General features: G+C 40.3%; 1 protein-coding gene and 1 long non-coding RNA gene across 8 annotated transcripts in view; one reads left to right on the top strand and one right to left on the bottom strand.

Annotated features, from left to right (window-relative positions):
- Positions 1 to 555: 555 nt before the first annotated feature.
- Positions 556 to 24,942, bottom strand: part of LOC122082652 (phospholipase D delta-like) — a 56,319-nt gene continuing 31,932 nt past the window's right edge. For 6 of the 7 annotated variants that reach the window (XM_042650352.1, XM_042650358.1, XM_042650375.1 and 3 more), the window contains 3 exons: positions 4,661 to 4,834; positions 2,049 to 2,246; positions 556 to 1,173 (listed from right to left, as the gene is read on the bottom strand). In XM_042650352.1, coding sequence (XP_042506286.1) covers positions 880 to 1,173; positions 2,049 to 2,246; positions 4,661 to 4,834 — 666 coding nt within the window. In that variant the 3' untranslated portion in view covers positions 556 to 879. Of the gene's footprint in view, positions 1,174 to 2,048; positions 2,247 to 4,655; positions 4,835 to 24,942 lie in introns of those variants that run through there. The other variant, XM_042650401.1, reaches the window with a different exon arrangement.
- LOC122082685 lies at positions 10,942 to 13,588 on the top strand. Its single transcript, XR_006141382.1, has 3 exons — positions 10,942 to 11,142; positions 12,156 to 12,224; positions 12,984 to 13,588. It is a non-coding gene; the product is annotated as an uncharacterized LOC122082685 (long non-coding RNA).

Raw genomic sequence — 24,942 nt, 5'->3', positions numbered from 1 at the left:
AAAAAAAAAAAAAAAAAAAAAAAAAGGAAAGAAAAGAAAAGAAAAGAAAAGAAAAGAAAGGAAGGGTAAATCAATACACAAAATCCATGATCCAAAGTTTACAGGTTGATTTTATTGAAGTCTAACATGAAACATTTGATAACCAGAATCTCAAACTGGATACTAATTTGTGATCCAAAGAATCATGAAGTGGCATGATCTTATTTTCTACTGGATGGTTTTTAAGCTTGTTTGCTTCACTGTTTCATCTCATTTGACAAACATGCACTGCAATTTCATCAAATTTAGGAGCTCATCACAATGGACCAGCCTGAACTATATAGACCCACTGGTCTTGATTCCGAATGAGTGGAAATGATCAAGGTAGTCATGCATTAACGATCCAAATCTACTAGATAATTCAATATTCTGAATTGTCAGCTTATCGAGAAATATATGAAAATAGGTGTCTTTAGATAAAAATGATGAATTCTAGTAATAGACGTTATAGCTCTTCATTTCAAAATATAATTTAGTACTTTCTAATACAGAAATATTTTAGTAAATATCCACATTACAAGATAATATGCTTCCATCAATTACAATAGTACAGCCTAGTACAATTTCGTAGTATTTCTTACTATCATGAAAATGAAACATGATACACAGATAGGAGCTTCTTTTTTTCTTGTTTTAATAACTACACATAGAAACCTCAACACAGAATGAATAGTCTGTCAGGCAGAGTAGTAGCATTGTTCATTTGGGGTTCCAACATTGAATCATATTCTATTAAATTCGTAATCTACAACATGTCTTTGAGCCACTTCAAGGTCTGATTTTTTCCATGGGTTTTGGGATTTACCTTAGGTGATTTTCTTGTGGAGAACAATAGACTTCTTATGTTGTCAGAGCATCAGGAAGATTGGTTGGGGCTCCAAGGATCTTACCTCCCACATCAGGAAAGCTTTCATTGCCAGGCATTGGCCCAACCATCCCATTCTTGGTCACCTTGATTGGATATGACATCAAGTGTCCCTTCATTTCATTATTCTCCGTAGATACAAATGACTTCCAGTTACATCGTGCTAATTTATTAACATGCATAACACAATCAAGAGTCTGTGGTTCGCGAAAACATTCTTCTAGTGCACCAAGATGCTCAGCCCAGAGAGACATACGATAACCATATACCTGCAACATTGGTATTATTGCAAGAGATCAATCATGTAGAATATATTCATATAAGCTTCACACTGTTTCATCAGAAAACCAAAAAATGCTCACATCTGTTACTTAACAAGCACAAGATAGAAGGGTGAATGAACTTAATGCGAAGTACCACAGGTCCACAGCATGATTTCCATAAGGTAAGTTCAGCCCAGAGGCATTTTTTCACTTGGTAATATAATTCTTTTAAAGTTGGTTGAAGTCGGCTTTGGGTAATACAAAGGTAAAAAAATTCAACACGTTATGGGTCATATGGTTGAGATGGAACCTGAAACTTGACATGTGGCTTGGCTAATCCAATGTCTAGACTCTAGGCTACTTAACAGTTGGCTCAACTAGATCATCCCTAGATGTGGCTCAAAATTGTGACTGTGAAGCCAAGCTATATTCAAACATGGGGCATTTTGATTGCTCTCAAACTTGGTTCACATGTCTATCTTATCATATAAGTCATTTATTTTCCCTTCAATCTAAATATTCCATGTGCAAGAATAATTCTCTGAGAATTGTTTGAGAAAAGTCAACCCCTATTCAATAGTAAGGACCTTTGAAGAAACTCAAACCACATACATGGTGGACCACATGAAGAGATTGATGACCATTTTCACTCATTCTCACACTGAAACTAGTCCAAATGGATGATTGACACCCCTACATACAACTAATGAAATGTTACACAGAATAAAAGGAAAATTAACAAATGTTTTGGCGGCAGCATGTGCCTTGAAAAAAAAAAAGGCGAAAGAAGAAGGTCAACTCTAAATCAGCCTCATTTATTAAGCACTCTAAATTTGTTTACTAGTTGTTTAAAATTCAATGAGAGAATAAAAGTTCAAAACCTGGCCTCGCGGATGAGACTTCTTTCCTGCCCATGTATAACATGGTTGATAAGTGCCCATAGCAATTTCTGTGTCCCTTGAACCGTCCAAAGATCTTTGGTTAATGTTTGCAGATCCCATGATTACATATTCGTCATCAACTATCATCCCTTTGGCATGGACATAAATCATAAATCTGCGAAACTTTTGAGCTAATCCCTGTATAACCACAGATATTTTGGGGGGGGGGGGGATTACACTGTTAAGCTATTTTACAAAATCAAGCTCTTACATTGTTTCATATCAGATTGTGTATTTATAGAAAGAAATATTTCCTACATATGTAGGAAAATGCTTCTCCAATTCGTTACAGTCTCATTTCAAGGACAAGTAGACCTTGATCTGGATCAAGATTTGCCTGGATCTCCCAGCTAAATGAGGATTATCCAATCCTGTTAGTGGGAAAAAATCCAAAACCAATCCAGATCACAATCAGCTGGGAAAGATCAGAACCCAATCCATAAAACATTTTTGGCATCCATGGAACTAATCATACACATGAAAACAATATTCATAAAGAACACAAATATCTTCAGAAAAGTGCTTTGAGCATGATCTAGGAAGCATGTTAAGATCATGAAAATACTAGTGCGATAAATTTAGATTTTTTCCTCATGGGTGATACGAACCATTGTCATATTTTTTAAGAAATTTGATGTCCTAGTTGATCCCTTACATGGATAACAAGGCATCCATCGATGTTTTCATAAAACATCATCTTCAGTCTCCACATGAGGCAAAAAATAAAAAAGAGCACAGCCACATGATAAAAAGATTAAAGAACAGTATTGGTGCATGATAAATGCAAACAAACTGATGCAGATTAATCACGAAAATAGGATTATTTTATTAGGAATAAGCCTAAGGTTGGTTCCATACATGTTGGGCCTTTGATTCCATGTGGTTTGGAGTGGATTGGGCCACTTTTATGGGTCTAAAAGAGGGGCTCTAAGATTGAATACAGGACTACTAGTTAGTTTCCTTTTTAGTTGGGCTTTGATGGGGTTATTTAGTTTCTAATTTTCAGTCATAAGTTAGTTTCTAATTCCAGTTGTTTGATTTCCTAGTTTACTTTTCCAGATTTAGTAACTAGATGTTAGTATCTTTATTTCAGTTTTTTAGTAACTCTGAAGTTACTAAATTGTAATCACCCCACCCCATCATTATTATAAATAAAGAAGAGGGCTCCCATTAAGCCTTGAAAGATTTTCCGAATGAAAAAGCTATGTTGCTGTTGCTCTTCTGAGTTTGCTTTGTGTGTGATCACAGTGGTGGTCTTGTGTTTGATAAAGGCTGAAGGAATTGGTGTTTGATCCAATTGACTCTTTGCGGCATGAAGTCCAAGAGATCTCTTCAACTATTCTTTTTTTCTTTTCAAGTTAATTGCAAGGTTCTTCAAACCAGGTAAGGGATCTGAACTGCTTTTGATTTCTGGTTCTGGAAATTTCAAGTTTCTCTCCTACTGCCCCTATACTGTTCTGATGATCCAGCCATCCAATGGCTCTCTTTTTTTTATCGAGTGTTAAGATTATATAGAGGGGAATTCGACCTTAATTTGAGGTTCATCAGACCAAGGAATCAGTAGTTATGGGATTTCTCTCTATTCTGGCCGATCCTAATTTCTGCCCAGATTTGTGAATCGATCTGTTCTGGATGTGGCTGATTGGTTGCTGGTTTCATGCTTCATGGTTTAGTCTCAGATTTTGGTGATTTAAAGTTTCTGTTCTCTGGTTTCCTTCTAGTTGCAGAATTTCTGAAATGAAGAGATCGATAGGGCTGATCTTTATTGATTGATCTCAGGCTGATTTGTATTCTGTTCTAAACTTGGTGAATATGTGGTTGTTCTTTGGTTAAAAGTTCCTGCAGTTGAGACTTGGTTAGACCCCTATCCTAGTCTACATTACAAACTCAACTCAACTCAACTAAATCTTAAGCCAACTATTTGGTGTGGCTACACGAAAACAGTTCTGTCATTCTACTTTATTTAACATCCTATTAGTATAATCAATAACACCGAAGTATTTAAACAATTCCAAGCAAAGTAAAAGTCCAAAATATTAATATGCAAGGCTTGACATAAGAAGCCCTAATGTTGTTTGAGAAAATAGTGTCGGATCCATGTAAAAAGCACATGACTCGCTGTTTTTTATGATGTGGGGTCTATGCGTCAATTATGTATACCTCATATTGTTGAGATGAAAACCTTTAAATTTTATCAAGAGTGCTTTTCTCCATGTCAAGTCCTACAAAAGTACAAGATACTGCATTTGGCAAACCCCAAAATATAGTCTTCATTCTATTATTTATTTCTTCTCCCCTTTTTGACTTCCCCCTCTTATTTCAAAGATGAGAGTTGCGAAAAATCTATAATAATAACACTATGCAGATATGGATTACAAAATTCTTATCTTCAGACAATTGAGATTAAGCATTGACTGTTTAAGAAAAGTTTGATTAGAATGTGACTGTAACTTCTCCCACTCCCCCACCACCCCCCCACCCCCAAAAAATAATAAAATAAAATAAAATTGTACTGGTAATAGACAAACATTCCAGTCAGAAAAACACCTCACCATTGCACGATTTTCAGAAGACTGATTTGTTTGTGGAGGCCCTTCTGGTGGACCATCTTCGCGCTTACCTAGGCAATAGAAGTTCAAGTAATCCTGTGGATGGTATTGATTAGCTAGGCCTGCCTTTTCAAGTGCCTGCCCAACAATCCTGTACATCATTTCCATTGTTTGACCCTGTAGGAATTTGAGGAGTTTTAATACCAGTAGGTAATCATGTATTGACTTCACTGCATTTCAGAAAAGTACGGTAGTATACAGATCGTAGCACTTGACATAACAGAATCAAAAGAAAACATCGACCGGAAGTATAAGGAACTATATTCTCATGTTGACATCTACTGGATCAGAGCATAAAATACAGGTGCAAGACTCGCCTAGCTGCTTATGGTGGTAATCTGACATGGGATTACTTTGTTGCTGACACTGTGGTGAATGGCAACAAAGGTTATGAATGTCACACCCCACCCCGCATAGGATGCCAGTGATGTGACTAGGACGCTTACCACCATCTTACAAGACTGCCCTGATCTCTAAGCAGTACCTTACCCTAAAATACAACAACAACAACAACAAACTCAGCCTTTACTCAACTTAATGGAGTCGGCTACAAGGATCCCAAAAAAGAAAAAAAAGAAAAAAAAAAAAAAAAAAAAAAAAAAAAAAAAAAAAAAAAAAGAAAAGTAAAAAGAAAGGTGAGTTAGAAGAAAGTACCTTATCCTAACAATCCACAAAAAAAACTAAACTAAATCAGATGCAGCGAGATTAAAATATATATAGACATGTTTCTCGTACTGAGGAGGACTACAATGATACTTAAATAAGTTAGTACGTTTATCTTCAAAGTTAAATCATTAAGACTTATATATAATGTATCCCAAAATATAATATCCAAAAATATATAACATGATGACGAGCAACATTAATCCCTGCTCACGGGGCAATGTAGGCACAACTATCACAGGCACAGTCTACATTGTGCTCCTTGGTCTATGGTGTCCACCAGTCACCGCCATACTTGGCAATGGAGGAGGAAGTGTCATTGCTCATGGATACCACCATACCTGCGTCATCATCTAGAAAGCAACACATGTGGTGTGAGCTCCAACTAGCTTAGTGAGGGATGAGGTTCATGCGAGCAGACAAAAAATTTCCCCCTTCAACCTAGCTACACTGAAACCCAACCAGCATCTTCCCACCATCTCGATTCCTACCAACAACTCTCTCTCTCAACTCTCACTGTCCTATCTGCACAATTTTTCATTATACTGACCTCCTTCCAGTTCCGCAGCCCCCTCTCTCTCCCCTCACAAGCTCGGACCCTTAATAGGACCTACACCAGCCCGCGACCTACACCTACCTTGCTGCTGCAACCCCTCACCACCCTGATACGATCTGTGTTCAACTAAATATCGCTGCTGCAACCCCTCCCCCCACCCTGATACGAACTGTGCTCAACTAAATTGGTTGGTTTCGATCGGCTTTGAGCACCTTGGAACACCTGGGAGTGTGTAACCTCCACTGCCTACATTGGTTTAGGAGTAGTAAGGGATACTCCTCACATTTATCCCTGTTATTTCCTTAATATGTGTTCTCTATTTAGGTTGGTTCTGTTGGCATGTTCTTCTGATTGTACATTGCTTAGTTATATGTTTAGTTTTATTAGATATTTGTTTATTGCTGACTTTGAGTATTGACCCCAATCACTCTTATCAGTGTATGTCCTGGTATTTTTTAAATGGTTTATCACTATTTAGGTATCTGACTTTTGGTGACCCTAATTGAATTTAACTGCGCAATTTCTTTATACTACCAGTGAGCCTCTGAATTACTGCTTGCAGGGTTCTTCTTTCAATACTGTCCAGACATAGGATTATAGTAGACTCTAATTGATTGCATCATTGTTTTCCTTTGTTTCTACTTCAAAACTTTGTTTAGCTATTCTTTACCAGAAAAATAACGAAAAAACAAAAATTGTTTACTGCTAACTCTAACGGAGTTTAAGATTGTAATTCTTTTGATACATCTCGGATATACTTCAGGTTTGTGATATGTACTTCGCTCTTTTATTGTTGAGACCTTTTATTCTTTTGTATTAGGAGACATCTTCCTTTTATTTCTTTGGTGCGTCAGGTAGGCAGCCGACACAATATTATATCCAGCCAATCCACCATTTGCATGGATCCCCGTATTTTTTTATCACATTTTTACCCCTTTCTGTGTCTTATATCTGTTTTTCATGTCATCAGGGCATCCCATGCAAACGACACATGGTATCGATCTACTTTGCAACAGGTTCAAGAGTGTTAAGAATGTTAATAATAAAAGGAGGATTCGATGTGCTTCCTAGAACATTGGTTCTCTGACGGGCAAGAGTTTGGAACTGATAGATGTCATAAGGAGGAGAAGGATTAACATTGCATGTATCCAAGAGACTAGATGGAAAGGGATGAAAGCTAAGATGTTGGACGACTTTAAACTTTAGTATTTGGGAGACCAAAGTGGAAGAGGCGGAGTTGGCATCGTGGTGGATAGAGACTTGAAGAACGACGTGGTAGATGTTAAAAGAGTGGGGGATAGGATCATATCCTTAAAGCTAGTGTTGGATAAAGAAGTGGTCAACATTATTAGCACTTATGCTCCACAAACAAGAATGGATGAGAGCTGCAAGCTACAATTTTGGGAACACATGGATGAATTGATGCATAGTTTTAGACCAGATGATAAGATTATTATGAGAGGCAACTTAAACGAACACATTGGGAAGGATAGGAGAGATTAAGTAGAGGTGCACGGAGGTTATGGAGTTCAGGAGAGGAATGAGGGAACCTCAGTTCTGGACTTCGCAACCGCCTATGATCTATCCATCGCTAACACCCTTTTCACTAAAAGGGAAGAACACTTGATTACTTACAAAAGTGGACAGCATTCCAGTCAAATAGACTTCTTCCTCACTAGAAGGCCTGACAGATGGACGTGTAAGGATTATAAGGTCATACCTGGGAAGAGTTTAACCTCTCAACATAAATTGTTGATCCTAGACATGTGCTTCCATTTACTGAAGAAGAAAACAAGGAACCAAGTGTGTCCTAAAGTTAGGTGGTGCTCTTTAAAGATAATGTAGTGAAGCATGGAAAGTGGGATTGTGAAGGGGACGCCCACACGATGGGGAATGAAATGACAGATTGCAATAAGAAAATTGCTAAGGAGGTTTTAGGGGTGGCTAGGGGTACTAAGTTGGCCCCTAGAGAGACTTGGTGGTGGGATGTTAAGGTCTAGGCTGCCATCAAGAATAAGAAAGATAATTTTAAAATTTGACAAAGGACTGGGGAAGTTGAAGATAAAGAGAGATATAAGGCCGCCAGAAACAAAGCAAGAAAGATTGTAGGGAAAGCAAGGGTAAGAAAATATAATGATTTCTACAACAATTTAAATACCAAGGAAGGAGAAATGGCTATCTATAAGATAGCTAAAATTCGAGAAGGGAAGAGCAGGGATCTTGACCAGGTTCGATGTATTAAGAATGAGGATGGCAAAGTGCTTGTGAAGGATGAAGACATAAAAAGGAGAATGGATGAGTATTTTTGTAACTTGCTTAATGGAGACAACAATAATAGGAGTGGTTTGAGTAGCTTGCTCCACAACAGGAATCATAGGTATGTACGCAAGATAGAAGTGACCGAGGTTAAAGAATCCCTAAGGAAGATGAAAGTAGGGAAGACACCAGGTTTGGATGAGGTCCCTATTGAAGTGTGGAAGAGTTTGGGAGCACATAGAGTTGTTTGGTTAACCAAGCTGTTTAACAAAATTATGAACTCGAAAAAGATGCCTGATGAGTGGAGGAGAAGCATTATTATCCCAATTTACAAAAATAAAGGCGATATCCAGAGCTACAACAACTACTGAGGCATAAAACTTATGAATCATATGATGAAACTATGGGAGAAGGTAATAGAAGTTCCCTTAAGAAGAGAAAATAATATCTTAGGGAACCAATTCGGTTTCATGCTTAGGGAGATCCACCACAGAAGCGATCTACCTTCTTAGGAGGCTTATAGAAAAAGCCAAAACTTACAAGAGGGATCTCCATATGGTCTTCATCGACCTTGAAAAGGCCTATGACAGGGTTCCCAGAGATTTAATATGGCAAGTCTTAGAGAAGAAAGAAGCGTCAAGTAAATACGTGGATATAATTAAAGACATATATGGAGATGTGACTATTGTGAGATCTGTGGGAGGCCAAGGTGTTGAGTTTCCAATTAATATCGGGTTATATCAAGGATCCGCTTTGAGCCCCTACCTATTTACACTTGTCATGGATGATTTAACTAGGAATATTCAAGGAGAGGTCCCGTGGTGTATGTTTTTGCAGATGATATTGTTCTGGTCGGTGAAACAATGCTAGAGATTAATGATAAGTTGGAACTATGGAGATATACTTTGGAATCGAGAGGTGTCAAGATAAGTAGAACGAAGATGGAATATATGAGATGTAACTTCAATCGATCGAGGATTGATAACGAGGAAGTGAAAATTGAGGGGAGAGAGATCCCGCAAAGTGATTGTTTCAGATATCTGGGCTCTACGTTAAACAAAGGTGAGATTGATGATGATGTTTCCCACAGAATTAAAGTAGGATGGATGAAATGGAGAGGGGTGTCTGGAGTGTTATGTGATCGACGCATTCCTCTAAAGCTCAAGAAGAGTAACATAGATAAGTTGAGTGTGGCCGAGATGAGGATGTTGAGATGGATGTGCGGCAAAACCCTGAGAGATAGAATAAGAAATGACCAGGTTATAACGGATTTGGGAGTTGCCCCAATTCAGGATAAGCTTAGAGAATATCGATTACGATGATTTGGTCATGTCCAAAGGAGGCCCTTGTATGCCCCAGTATAGAGGAGTGACCAGATGCAAATGTAAGGAGCTAAAAGCGCTAGGGGCAGGCCAAAAATGACCATTGATGAGTTAGTTAGAAGAGACATGCAAAAGTTAAGTCTTCACCCGAGTATGGCATCTAACAGGGCTGCCTGAAGGGTTAGGATCCAAGTTTCCAATTGTTCATGAGTGGGATGCCCCAAAGTTTTTTTTTTTTTTTTTTTTTTTAAATCCTACGGATCCATGTAGCCGACGCCATTTGGTTGGGATAAGGCTAAGCTTTGTTGTTGTTGTTGAAGAATTAGACGAGGCAGTCTTAGAGAAACACACAACAATAGTGGATGTTGACTCTAGTGATGATGATGGTGGTTACATGCCGAAAGAAGGTATATCATAGGTAGAGTTGAGAGTCTTAAGACAATTGCAGCAGGTTAAGGCACAGAGTCAGGTCGGACACCAAATAAATAGGATTAGGTAGGTAGAGATGGTAAAAGGAGCAGGTGGCTCTGACTCTAGAGCAGTTGTATCAGATGCACGTCCAGCTAGGGAGAGGAGGAAGATGTAGAGGCAGGGGGATTTGCCTTTCAGGAGAATTCAGACTGTGAGGGCATCCCCACCCCCAAGACAACATGATGATCACATGGAGGTCCTTCAGTAAGATCCTCTAATATACTGGCAACATGATAGCAGACAAAGAATGTAAAGCAAGTATGGGCTATAAGAAAATCTCAACTTGGCGAGGCTGTAACACCCCAAATCTCACCTCTTTACACTGTGAACAGCCAAGAGTAGCAGGCTGGAGAGGCCAATACTAGCTTGGCTGGCAGCTGTGGTATGCTAGGAAGGAAAGAGTGACCCAACTTGTATCTGTGCCTTCTGTCAACAGTGTTGGAAAGAACAACAAGAAAAGTGGGCCAACAGGTATTTATTAACCTTTCATAAGGGTTAGTAATAAAAAGGGGCTAAATAGATTCAAAAAGAACTAATCTGGTTCAACAGATAGGAGAAATCTGAAAATGATAGGCTGGCCCGTTGACTGGACCGAATACGAGAATTGACTAGAATGGGTTCTGATTTTGGAATTTGAACAAGTGGACCCATTTCTAAGGGTCTGAAATGATTAACTAAGATAAATAATAAAATAGGTAAATAAAAATTATAATTTAAGATGGGTACCATATATACTTATATACCCATATATATAATATTATTTTATATATTAAGGAAGTGGGATATAACATAATAATTTAAATAAGGGAATTAGAAGTTATAATTTAATATGGGTATGGAATGTGTAATCTAAAATTGAAATTAGTATAAGTAATATGGAGTTACATATCCATATGTTATAATATATTGCATAATAATATAGGTAGTGAGCCACTAAGTATGTAGTAAATGAGATAGTGGGCCACTAAGACTTAGTGGGGTTACAAATGGCCACCACCACCCCATTTCTCTCTCTCATTTTCTCATTCGGACAGCAAGAAGAAGGAAGAAAGAAGAAGAAGAAGAAGAAGAGAAGAGAAAAGAAGAAGAAAAGGGAAGAGAAGGAGATCAGGAGAGATAGATCTTCTAAGGCTGTTGTTGGAAAATTCAGCAAAAAGGTAAGAGATTCTCACCCAATTGAACCTGTAAGAATAAGGAATTCCAGAAAATGGAAAAAGGGAATGAACCGATTTTATAGTAAGGAAGGAATTCTGGAATTTCAGCAACAATTTCACTCTATGAAGTTTACTTTCTTAGTTCTGGGTGGATTCAATTAAAAAGGTAGTTAAATTTTTTGCAAATTGAAGTACACACCATGTCCGATTGGGACTGAAGGTGGGGATTTTCACTGGATCCACTAAAAATGGAAGAATTACTTATGAAGGAGGAGAAATCCCATGGAAATTTCTCTGTTCTAAGGTATATAATCTCCATGCATGATGAATTGAGGTCTAATTCTTTACATGCAAAGTAAGATTAAAAGAGAAATTCATGCATGCAAACTTAGATTAGGGATTGATCATAATAATTTTACCTTATTTTATACTTATGGATGAAATAATGTGGATATGAGTTTGACCTTTGAAAACCCTTTGCTGAAATGGGTAGCTACAATTAATTAAATTAAAAATAAATGATTGGTGGGCTAAGAAGTGATGAAATTGAGGTTTGATCATTAAATTGAAAGCTAGAAACTATTATTTACCTTCTTATTTCATGAGTTTGAATGGGAATTTATTTTAATTGGGAAGGAATTTGAAAATCTAAAATGGAAAACTGTTGCATGGGAAGGGATTCTTAAAATCTGAGATGGATCCTATGAATTAAGGCTGAATAGGAATAAAGACTGATATCCCATCTCTGATTAAGTAATTCATATGTATAATTGAGTCAATTTTTGGAGAAAATTTTCAGTTGATGTCAAATCCTTAATGCAGCCCAAGAATTAGATAATGGGAATTTTGCAATGGTTAAAAGAAGACCCAAATTGAGTCTTTACAATTGTACTAAGTAATTCAGACTTTAAGAGGGAAATGAGAATCCAATTTACTGAAGTAAAGTACAGCAGGAATAGGGAAGAATGATTTTAATTTGGTTTTAATACCATGTATGTATACATTTCTGATTTTAGGAATATCAAATAACTGTGAGGGAGCCTATTCAGCACCAGGGAGAGAGATAGCTGTGTCAGATTGTCAACGTGAGTGGGTGCCCCTCTATCTTATTTCTTTTGGTGTGTTTATTATTGTTGATCATGCATTACTTGTTGTGTTTGTGCAATTGCATTTATTTTCATCATTTGCATCTACATTCATGTTTGTGGTATGATGAAATTAATGGTAATGGAAATGTGGAAGGAAAGGCAAGTGAAATGGGTCACGTGCAGGTGCCCATGTTTGCATGTGTGATTGCAATACAACAACTGCCTAGCGCAGTTGGTGAGTTGTGGTGTGCAAAAAGTCCATGCTCACCAAGAGGTCTTGAGTTCGAGCCTCCTGGCTGTTATCTACATCCCCTCCCTACCTATCAAAAAAAAAAAAAAAAAAAAAAAAACCAAACAAAGAAACAGTGGGAGAAGGTCCCATCAGACTGCACAATATGAAAAGGAATAGTGGATCTATTACCATGATATAGATAAGAAGAATGACAATTTTAAGCAAAAATACATGGTTCACATTGAAATACATGGGAGGAAGAAAAATAAGAAAACAAATGTGGCAATTGTTTTTTCATACCAACAAAAGATGGGTGGCCTAAGCGTTGATGCCAAAGCATCACAAAATCCACAGTACTGCTTTCACACCGACCACACACATAGAAATGACTGTAGGCAAGGTAGGTCTACGGGGTTCAAGAACGTAATGCATCATTTAGAATGTTGGGTTAGGTATCACAACCCCAAGTGCTACACCTGTTACACCCCGTGCTTGACCTGGTCTAATTTGAACTATTATGATAGGTTTCGGACCGGAGGTAGGAAGTACCACTGGATTTTGGCTCGCAGCTGCCCATTGCCGAAGGGGGAGAGATGACCCCACATGTTCGTGCATTGCTTGCCAGTCACTGGAGGGGATTCATACCTTCCAATCCCAGACAGTAAGTGACTCGACCATATAACAAAATTGTCGGAAGACCATTAACACAGCCTAGGGCAACTACCAGTGAGAGACCAATTGGTGGACAACAAGCAGTCAAGGCAGGTTGCTGTCATGACCACCGGAAATATGCCACCGGAAACAACCTAGGCCTGTTTCCGCTGGCTATTTCCGCTGACCAATCAGGCTTCTGGTTGGGTTCCGATGCCCGTGGGTCCCACCACCAGCATTGTGGACATCCCCTGATGATTCTAAATCCTTCCCCACACCTTCCTCATGACATGAGCACCTTATGGACCAAAGTTGTCGGGTCCACATGCCCCGGAAGTTGGATTAACCCATTCGGACCGGACTAGGACCAAACCAAACAGGCCTTAAGGCCTGTTTTACCATATAAGTGGAAATGAGGATTCATTCCTCATTTCCCACTTGTACACAAACATGGGAGAGGAGAAGGAGGAGAGAAAGGAAGAAGAAGAAGAAGAAGAAGAAGAAGAAGAAGAAGAAGAGGGAGGAGGGAAGCTTACCTTGCTTCCAGATGCCCACCTAGTTGCTGGAATCCTTGCCGGAGGTAAGTGCAACCTCTCCTACCACTCTCTCTTCATTTTGAACTAGGTCAAGTTAGGTATAGGTAGAACCTTGACCCATACACCTTCTAGAGCTTGGGGATTGTGTATTTCATCTCCCCGGTGCCATTGCCGAGCTCAAACAGAGTTCGGTGAGCTCCGACAACAAGATTGGCCAAATAACCACCTAGGATTTTGATCGTTCGATCGACGTATCTCCCAAACGGCTTAGTGGAATCGGGATTTTAATAGCTTATAATGATGCTAGGAACATCCCCCACAAACTCCACAGAACAAATCCCGACGATCGGGCTTGAGCCTAAAAGCCCCAAATCTCACGGCAGTTCTGTACTGCCAGCGAAAACAAGCCACCGGAAACACTGGGTCTGTTTCCGATGACTGTTTCCTGTGAACATGAGAAGTCTTAGGACCTCTCTGTTATGTCCACCGGAAACACCACTGATATTTTTGGTGGACAATGACTGTTTCTGGTGACAGTATTGTCACTATAGGACTTTGCCTTTACCCTTTGGGAGTGACCCATGTGGGCCCTTCCCGATATTCCCGACACGTATTGACGTTCGGTTACCCTTGTGTCTAAGACAGTGAAGCGCACATACCTCGAGGCCAGAATTGAATTGAACGACCAGTGGCTATACTTGAACCCTAATCTGCACAAGCCTAATTAAGGTGAGGGATGGTTCCTTTTATTTTGAGAATTTTTAATTATTTTAGAATTGCTCACATGTATAGATTTTTACATGATTATTATATTGCTCAAATGATGATGGTGTTCTATCATATGTTACATTTTTACGGAAATGATATAAAATGTTTATGGATATGTATAACAGGATCCGGTGTGGCTGAGGTGGTACCGGTACCATGATTTCCGTATGTTTGTTACATTCATACATTGATTATGTGCATTAGAGTTAGTTGAAGTCGCAGATTACACTTTGTAGCCGATGTGTTACCGGTACCATGTACCCTGGGACTGCATTTAGATACGCTTCATGACCGATGGACGTACCGGTGTTGCATAGTCCATACTCAACTGTTATTATACACGCTAGATTAGATAAACGATCGCAGGTTACACTTTGTGGCCCAGGTGTTGCCGGTATCGTGTACCCCGGGACTGTACTTGGAGACGGATTACACTTTATGACCGATGTGTCCCTGGTATCGTGTAATCATACTAACTGTATCATTATAAAGGCATATAGAATATTTGTGGTTACTAACTGTATCATTATAAAGGCATATAGAATATTTGTGGTTAAGTATCATTCCTGTAGACACCGAATTTTATCACCCCCCGACAATGATGACAATATGAAGAATTATATGTTGGATATTTTAGACTTGGAGAATTTTCAAACTTAGAAAATGACCATTTTTTTTCCTATAAACTTTCAAGAGAAAATGTTTTCAAATATTAGAATTTGATGTTGTGGATTATTGTTGTTTGTCCCCTCAAGTCGGACATTACACTTTGATGCGAGAACTATGCGAATCGACGCTCGATTCTCTCTTTCATTATATGATCTGGGTCCCTACTTTATGCATATTTTCGTAAAGGTTCCCGGTCGAGACTACAATCGTGTCTCACATCATTGGATAGTGCTCGGACTGAGCTTTCTACCGACATATTACACGTCGAATTCCGACAAACGGTTTGAAAGATATAACCCCCGAAGGTTGACTCCAAAGTTCGATATCAGATTCTATTCCGAGCAACCAGGGAGTGCCACGTGGCGCTCAAACCCCTTTATCTAAAAGCAAGCTTTTTGGACAATTCTCCCTAGTTTTTTAGTCCCATATCGGAAATAAAAGAGAATTGTCTCAAGTCCCAAGGCTATAAGTATAGCCCTTCCTCTCTTCCAAAGGAAAAGAAAATTTGGGAGAAGGAATATGACCCCATGAAGGTTTTTGCTAATTCTCTCTCTCTAAATAAAGAATCTCTCCAAGTATAAAATTTTGAATGTGTAATCCTTCCTTGAGCCGGGAGACCTAGTCCGGTTCGGTTCGATTTTGGCTTGAAGCACAAGGAATATCTCCCCTTGTTTCTGGATTAAAGCCGGGTTTAAGGTATTTTTCTTCTCCTAATTGCAATTTAGAACTAGGTTATCTAATTTAATAGATTAGTTTCTAACTTATTAATAATTGATTTATTTAACACAGCTAATGTAAAATTATTTGCGGTTCATGTTGGAACCCCTTGTAGTCATTTTTTATCCGTCTCAATCTACCATCCACCAACGGAAGGATTGGATTTATCATTAACATTAAAGGTGCTAGTGTTTATAACTACACCAGTTGTTGATTCTTACAACTGCACCGTATGATTGGTACCGTGGCTATATGCTAACACCACCAGTCCGATGTGGTATAGGTCTCAACCTGGTAAAGGCTTCAAACATGCTATCTCGATGTTAATGGTGGACCCAAATTCGTCCACCACGGTTTCTGGTGATTGACTCAGTGTAGAGTCGCCTACATAAGTGTTCTTACAGGAACCACCTTTGCTTGATCCATCACTTGAGAGTCTCTTCAACTTAGGCACACTTCTTTAAGTATGCCGCTAAGTTTATACCACTCTCATTTGAGCTAACTCTTGTTTGGTCTGGTCATCCTTGTTTGCGTATGTTTGGCTAGTCTTGTGTTCAAGTAGGAGAGTGTTGTGTATTGCCATCTCACCGTCTATATTTGTCCTTTTCCTGTACCAGTCAATGCCGCCAACATCTTACCCCAATCAGCCTTTCTCGTTCATCCCACTTACTTGGGATTGTCTTAGCAACCTCTCGGGACCATCATTCAGTGGTTCTCGATGGCAGGCATTCCTCCACAACCACCTTTGGATAACATGGATGGTCGAATGGCCAGGCTAGAGGAAATGATGGCCAACCTCACGGAGGTGGTACGCACACATATGGTCGCACCAAGGGAGGAGGTTCCGGATCAACGAAGTCGCCCTCAAACTCCTAGGTTTGTTCCCCAACCTCCCTACCCGGCCGAGGATGAGTATGACTTCTATGCCAACGCTCCTGCCGTTAGGGCAGTTGAGGATCAAGAGAAAAAGGAATTGAAGGATCAGGTCAACCGTTTGGAGCACATTATAAGGAATATGAAAGGGGCAGAAGACCAAATTTTTTATACTGAGGGGCTATGCTTTTTTCCCCAAGCAATCTTGCCAGAAAGGTTCAAGTGGACATGTGACAAGTTCGATGGAACTGGGGATCCCTGTACCCACTTGAAGTCTTTCATTGGATAGTTGAGGATAAAGTGGTTCACAGATGAAATGTTGGGTCAAGCTTTTCAATTCTCTCTAACCGGTGCGGCTCACCATTGGTTTATGTCTTTAGACAAGGCATCCTCTCGCACTTGGGAGGACATTATGAGAGCTTTCACCAAACAGTATAGCTACAATACTGAAGTGGACTTAACAAGAAGAGAATTGGAAACGACAAGGCAAATGCCGAATGAAGGGTTCACCGAGTATTTGAGGCGTTTCCGTGACAAAGCATCCATGATGAGGGATCAACCAAGTGAGCGAGATCAGATTGCCATGATCATGAGGTCGGTGTGTGGTCCCTACAAGGATGTGTTGTTTGGCCAGGCAATATTGACATTTGATGGACTCAGAATGGCAGCCCAGCAGGTCGAAGATGCCCTCGCCCAAGAAGAGCTCCCCAAGTACAACAAACTTGCTAAGGAGGCTAGTAGCAACAGAAAACCTCCTGCCCAACAGAGGAATTTGGGGTCTAATGCCACGATGGCGATTGTTCCCACAACGCCGGCCTTGCCTACTCCAGCAACGCCATTTGTGATTGAGCAAGATGCAACCCCCGCTCCCCGTCATCCTCGAAGGCAGTTCACTGACTTGGGGACTTCTTTGAGTTCAGTTTTGAATCGTTTGCTTCAGGCCGGTCTTATAGTCAAGCCAGAGCCTAGACCCTTACCTGAGCGGAAACCTGATTGGTTCAATCTAAACCTGTTTTGTGACTACCATTCTCAGCAAGGTCATGCAACAGATAGATGTTACAAGTTGCAGGAGGCAATCCAAGATCTGCTTGATGCAAAGAAGTTCGAAATCTGGGTCAAACGACCCAATGTTGCCACAAATCCCCTTCCTCAGCATGGAATAGTTAACGCCTTGCAGGAAGATTTAGGAAATTTTGACCTGACTTCCCTTATCATTTTTCTATTAGTGAAGAGTAGCCAAGCAGAGGAGACCAACGTTGGAGATCTTAACAGATTTACTTTCCCCCTTCTGGATGATGTTGTCACTTCTAGTTTAAAAGAGCCTGTAGAGTCAGAGTTGAAGGAAGATGGATCTAAGACCGTCAATATGACTCCCTATTTCAAAACTCTGAATGGTTATTTCATCAAAGAAGGGCAGGATTTCTTCTATTGTGGATTCCCAGAACCATGGTTAGATGTGTTTTCAGGGGAGAGGCTACCAAGCTTTGAGATCTTCTTTGATTGCGCGATTGATTGGGCAGAGTTAGAACATTACTCACTAAAGCAGTTTGAACAGGTCCAACAGGGACACACAGAGGAAGACCTAGATGTTAGCGGTCTCTTCGATGAGGAGATTATGATGATTGGTGGGACTAGTGAATCTGAGACACCTTCACCCCACTTGTTGATTCATCGTGCTGAGGGTGTCATTCCTAACTGGAGCTGTTTGGATGAGTTTGTTTACCCTGAGGAGCTGAAATTTGTACCTGAAGAGTCGGCCATGTCTGGGCCTAAGTCCTTTAAGTTTATAGGCAGTCCACTAGTTGTTTCTCCTTCTGTTTCTCTCCATGTCGGAGAAGGTATTTCCATTTATGCAGTGTCGGTTCCGGTCGGAGCTAAGTCTGATGTAATTGTCCCAGTTATTAATGAAATGAATTCTTCCGAGTATATTGCTTCTTCCTCTTCCCTATCCCCTCCATCTCCTGATGATGAATGTTGCGATGACCCATCGCCTGCATTTCTCAAATCATTAAAAGCTTTAAAGGAAAAGAAGGCCAAACCTGTCTGTGAGGATTTCAGGCTGATAAATTTGGGGTTAGAACATGATCCCCGGGAGGTTAGACTTGGCATGTCCCTTGATGAGCAAGAGACAACCCAATTAATCGAGCTCTTAAAAGAATTTAAGAAGGTGTTTACTTGGTCATACGCCGATATGCCCGGTATTGATGCCATCATAGTTCAACATGATCTCCCTCTTTTCTCTGATGCACAGCCGTTCCAACAAAAGATTCGGCGCATGAGTCCGGATTGGGCTTTGATGGTAGAAGAGGAGATTGCCAAGCAACTTAGTGTAGGGCATAGTTTTTAAGGCGGTAAGGCGACGAAGGCATTTGAGGATCTTTCAGAGCCCTTAGCGATAAGGCGGGCATAAAGCGTCTCCTTATCGACTAAAGCATTCCTGTGTAATTTTTTTATAAAACCAATCTATTTGGCTCAAATCCTAGTTGAATCCTATTACTCATATGTTAAATAAATATTAAAGGTTCATATTCATACCAATGTAAGATATTCATCAAGAACACAAATCAATAAAGTGAATAAACTAAGTTCATCTTCATTAATCATTAATCATCATAACATATTAACATCTAATATAAATACATAATTATGAAACAAAATTATAAATATAAAGAAAAGAAGACATAAAATATACAAATATTTATTATACTTACCTCTACGATGCCAAAATGAGTGCCTAAGTCCTAAGGTCATCCACTATATTTCTACTCCCGTCAAAGAAGAATGAAGCTCACCACTGCCGAAGCAAAATGGTGGCCTGGATTAATGGTTCTTCCTTGTTCCTTGATTCCTTCTCAAAGCCCTTTCTTAAAACCCTTGACAAAATCCAAACCCTGTTTGTGAATCGTGTTTTTGTTTTGTTTGTTTTGATTATTTTTGATGGAGTAAAGCTGATCCCATACATCTCAAGTGTTAACAAAACCATACACCTACCAATAAAAAATATATATTTGGAATCTTCATCAAGTAATTTTAAAATGTATTTAAAAAAAAAAAAAAAACCCATGAGGCGCCACTTCAAATAAGGCGGAGCACTGCCTTACCATCTCTAGACCGCATCAACGACTTAAAAGCTATGGTGTTGGGTTCATTGAGGTGACGAGGTATACTAAATGGTTGGCAAATGTTGTAGTTGTACAAAAGAAGGATGGTCGGATCAGGGTATGTGTGGATTATAGGGACATTAATAGGGCGAGCCCCAAAGATAATTTTCCCTTACCCACATCGATCTTTTAGTGGATAATACTGCGAGGCATGCGCTTCTATCATTCATGGATGGATTTTCTAGTTACAATCAGATCCAAATGAATCCCAAAGATAAAGACAAGACTTCTTTCACTCCGGATTGGGGCACTTATAGATACAGGGTGATGCCTTTTGGTTTGAAGAATGCCGGTGCTACCTACCAAAGGGCCGCCACCACTATCTTGCATGATTTGATACACAAAGAAGTGGAGGTGTATGTAGATGACATGATTGTCAAGTCGATTAATCGAGAAGGGCACTTTAAGGCTTTGAGGGTTTTCTTTGAGAGGATCAAGGAGTTCAAACTGAGACTGAACCCACAAAAATGTGTATTTAGGGTGATAGGTGGTATGCTTTTGGGGTTCATGGTAAGTGAGAGAGGCATTGAGATTGACCCATCCAAAATCAAAGCGATAACAGACATGTCACCTCATCAAACGGAGAAGGAAATTCGAGGGTTTTTAGGAAGGATCCAATACATTAGTCGGTTCATTTCTCAACTGACAACCATATGTGAACCGATCTTCAAATTACTGAAAAAGGATCAACTTAAGAGGTGGAATCCTCAATGCCAATTGGCTTTTGATCGCATCAAAAGCTACCTGGTAAACCCACCAATCCTCATTCCCCCTACTCCAGGAAGGCCATTGTTGTTGTATCTCTCTGTATTAGAAACTTCCATGGGATCGATGGTGGCTCAGCATGCCTCAGCATGGTCCAGATGGGCATACAAAGCAAGCAATTTATTACCTTAGTAAGAAGTTCACAGATTATGAGACAAGGTACACAACCCTGTAGAAGACTTGTGCAACTTTGGTTTGGGCAACAAGGAGGTTAGACATTACATGTTGACCTATTCAATCTTTTTGGCATCCAGAATGGATCCCATCAAATATCTTTTTGAGAAACCCGCGTTGATGGGCAGATTAGCACGTTGGTTATTGCTCTTAGCGGAGTTCGACATTGTGTATGTCACCCAGAATTCCATCAAGGATAGTGTCATCGCTGAACACCTATCCACACATCCAGCTGTTGATACAAGGCCTTTGAATGACGTATTTCCAGATGAAGATGTAGTTTCTGTTGAGGTTGAAGATGAGGTTGGCATTTGGCAAATGTTCTTTGATGGAGCCGCCAATCACAAAGGATGCGGAGCCAGAGTTCTACTTATAACTCCTGAAGGGTTGAACATGCCCATGGCATATAGGTTGGACTTTGAGTGCACCAGCAACATGGCCGAGTATGAAGCTTGCCTCATGGGATTGAAAGCAGCAATCTCTATTGGGGTCAAAAGATTGGAAGTATATGGAGATTCGTCGATTGTCATATGCCAAGTCCAAGGTAAGTGGAAAACAAAAGAGGAAAAGTTAAAACCATACCAAGGGTGTGTAGAGTCTCTAATGAAGCAGTTCACAGAAATTAGTTTTGACTATTTCCAGAGGGACAATAACGGGTTTGCCGATTCTTTGGCTACTCTAGCATCGATGGTTGATTTTGGTCCGGGTGAGCAAATACAACCATTCATTATAGATCGGAGAGATCATCCTTCACATCAAGGCTTCGTCAATGCCCTGACAGTAGATGGTAGGCCTTGGTTTGCCCATATTGTGGATTTTATCAGAGAGGGGAAGTACCCTGCAGATGCTACCCAAGGAGATAAAAGGTTCCTGAGGCGTTATGCCACCCAATTCATATTACACGAAGATATTTTATACAAGCGATCTTTTGATGGTGTACAACTGGTGTGCGTGGATGAAGATCAAGCACAGACAATCTTGGAGCAAGTACATCAGGGAATCTGTGGCCCTCAAATGAATGCCCATATGTTGGCTAAGAAAATTCTCCGCTTAGGGAATTTTTGGAATACACTAGAAGCCGATTGCACAGAATTTGTGAAGAAGTGCCATAAATGTCAGATTTTTGCCAACCTCATCCATGTGCCCCCAACAGAATTGCACACGCTGAGTTCTCCGTGGCCTTTTTCCACTTGGGGTATCGATGTGATCGGGAAAATTGACCCCAAAGCTTGGAACAGGCACGAGTTTGTGCTGGTAGCTATTGATTACTTTACCAAATGGGTAGAGGCTCAGTCATACACAAAACTCACAACGGCAAAGGTAGCCAAATTTTTGCAAGAATATATCATTTGCCGACATGGGATGCCCCATGAGATGATTTCTGACCAAGGTCAACATTTTAGGGGCAAGACACAGGAGTTGTGTGACCAATTCAGGATTGCAAGGCACAGGTCTTCTCATTATGGCCCTCAAACCAATGGAGCGGTTGAAGCGACAAACAAAAACATAAAGGTCATACTCCAGAAGATGGCTGATAGGAACAATGATTGGGCTGACAAATTACCTTATGCCTTATGGGCTTATCGGACTTCTATTAGAACTCCAACTGGGGCAACTCCGTACTCTTTAGTATATGGGATGGAAGCAGTCCTCCTGGTTGAGCTAGAGGTCCCCTCTCTTAGAATCCTCATGGAGAGTCAGATTCCAGAAGCAGATTGGCTCAAGTCAAGGTACTAGGAGTTGAACCTCATTGATGAAAAAAGGATGGAGGCAATAGACAACATGAAGAAGTATCAACTGAGAGCTTTCAACAAAAAATTCCACCCACGTTCCTTGGAAGTTGGAGATTTGGTTTTAAAGGAGCAGAGAGCACCCATTCATGACCCAAGGGGCAAGTTTAGGCCAAACTGGAGTGGCCCTTTTGCGGTGAAGGAAATCCTCCTAGGGAAGGCAATACGCCTTGTAGAGCTTGATGGTCAAGAACTGCAGTACCTGACCAACTTAGGTCAGCTGAAAAAGTATTATGTTTAGCCTCCGCATTTAAAAAAAAAAAAAAAAAAAAAAAAGGGAATGCAATGAAGGAAAACTGCCTTTGAGGCATGAACTACGCTCGACCTGATTCCTAAAATTTTAGGATATGTAGGCAGCGTGAAAGTCAAAATCGAGCTCGGTCAATTTCCACCACACCTCATAGTGGGTTGGACCTAATTTTCCATTTTTAGCTATCCCTTTCCCCTTTCAGACAAATGGTTTCTCGCTACTCTTATCATCAAGAGGTGATCGAGTCCGACTAAGAACTCTTTCCACCGTCTCAAATTCAGCGGATTCCAAAGAGTTTTCATCTTCAGTCCTTTTTTCAAAATGACTATTTTGATTGACGTGATTTTTCCCGTGAACTCGTCATCCTTGCAAATAATTGTCTTGATCTGGCTCGAAGACTCCATCTACCGTTCTCCTATTCGACGGTTCCCAAGAGTTTTCAATAGCCCCTCTTTTAGCTTAACCTTTTTCTTTAGTCAGCGTGATCCCTCTCGTGAGGTCGCTATCCAAAGTAGTATCCTTACTCTACCTGTGGTAGAACCATCGGGTTAGTTTCCTTCGGTATGTGTGTCTTAACATCTATTTTAGTTTGGTTTGGGCCCAAACATGATCGCGATCATCTGAGAGACCAATCTTACATTTTCTAAATTGGCTCAAAGGGTTCTTAGCTTTTGCAAATGACAAGCGAAAAAAAAAAAAAATCAGTATACTTTTGGTGGATGTGTCATATGATATTTTCCTATAAGTTGGTCCTTTCCTTAACTTACATTTTATGATGTACCCAGGAAATCCGAGTTGTGTTTTGTTGCTCCCATTATTATCATGGATGTTGCTTTCCGCCGATGGATGGTAGCAATGAGGGACGACGACCCTGAAGTCCTTGAAGAAGTGCACCTTTATGCACTCTTTCAACTCCAGTGCATCAGTCCATGTCGTGCTTTGATACACGAGGCATCTCGTTTCTGGATCCGAGAACTTCATATTTTTCGATTAGGAACTGTGGAAATTTGCCCTACTCTGGAAGAATTTCGAGCTTGTCTTGTTTACGATCATCAGGGAGATGTTGTTCGCCCAACACTGCAACCCGTTAGCTCGATAGAAATTCGAGAATTTTTTAGTTGGAGTGCTAAAGAGGCGAGGCGATTCATGGCAAGTGATCGAATCAATCTTTATACTGTTATCCAGGAATTTGCCCCACTTCAATCAAATACTGAAAGCTTTAGGGTGCATCGAAGGAATGCTTTCCTTTTCTACATAATCGCTCGTTATCTGTTGCACTCCCCCAAGTGTGGAGGCTTACCCATTATCATCAACGTCATCCGACAGTTGAGACAAGGTTGCGGGATTATCCCTACTGTTTTGGCAGAGACTTTGAGAGGACTCGATATTATGACAGGTCGTCGAAATTTTCGCACCAATGACTTTAATGGGTGCTTCGCCCTCCTCCAGGTATGGTTAGTCGAGCGCCTTCAATTGGTCTAACCTTTGGTTACAGCTCATTTGGAACCGTTTCAGTGTTTCAAGCGAATTTAGACCTTTAACTACCACGATGCAACAAATTGGCCTGAGCGACTGGGAGCCCTCACAGAGCGAAGCATCAGGTGGGAAGTCCATTGGTGGTCAGCTCGGAACCCTATTTTACACACTTCTGGCTGTGACTATGTCAGGTTGTTAGGCATATCCCATACTTCCTTCTACATACCGGCTCACTTCATACGTCAATTCGGTTTACCTCAGGGTGCTCTAGGGGATGTGGGTATTGCGCCTATCACAGAGGCTGTAATAGAAGGTTTGGTGAATTCCATTGCAGCCTCGTGGAACCATTTGGCTCGCCTAGGTTAAGGTTGTTAAATTGAAGATCTTTTGGTCTGGGCAGCGTTTACTGAGGAGTCGTTCCCCACCTTTCCGCTTTTCAAAACTTATAGTAACCGTGGCGCCATTTTTTTCCTTTCAATGAAAAGACTGTCCTTTATGATGATCAATCTACTAGCAACATTCTCCTTCATGAACATATGGGCTTTGTGTGTTTTTACTAACCACTAACCTTCGTATGATGGTGCTCTTTCCAAGCCCCTTGGCTTTCGGATCTAGACCTCTCGAGGATTCGGCATATGATGGTATCTCGAACA

Source organism: Macadamia integrifolia, chromosome 1 (assembly GCF_013358625.1).
Source record: "Macadamia integrifolia cultivar HAES 741 chromosome 1, SCU_Mint_v3, whole genome shotgun sequence".
Taxonomy (NCBI): domain Eukaryota; kingdom Viridiplantae; phylum Streptophyta; class Magnoliopsida; order Proteales; family Proteaceae; genus Macadamia; species Macadamia integrifolia.
The sequence above is the reverse complement of the archived record's forward strand: the minus strand, read 5'-3'. Positions and strand labels throughout refer to the sequence as shown.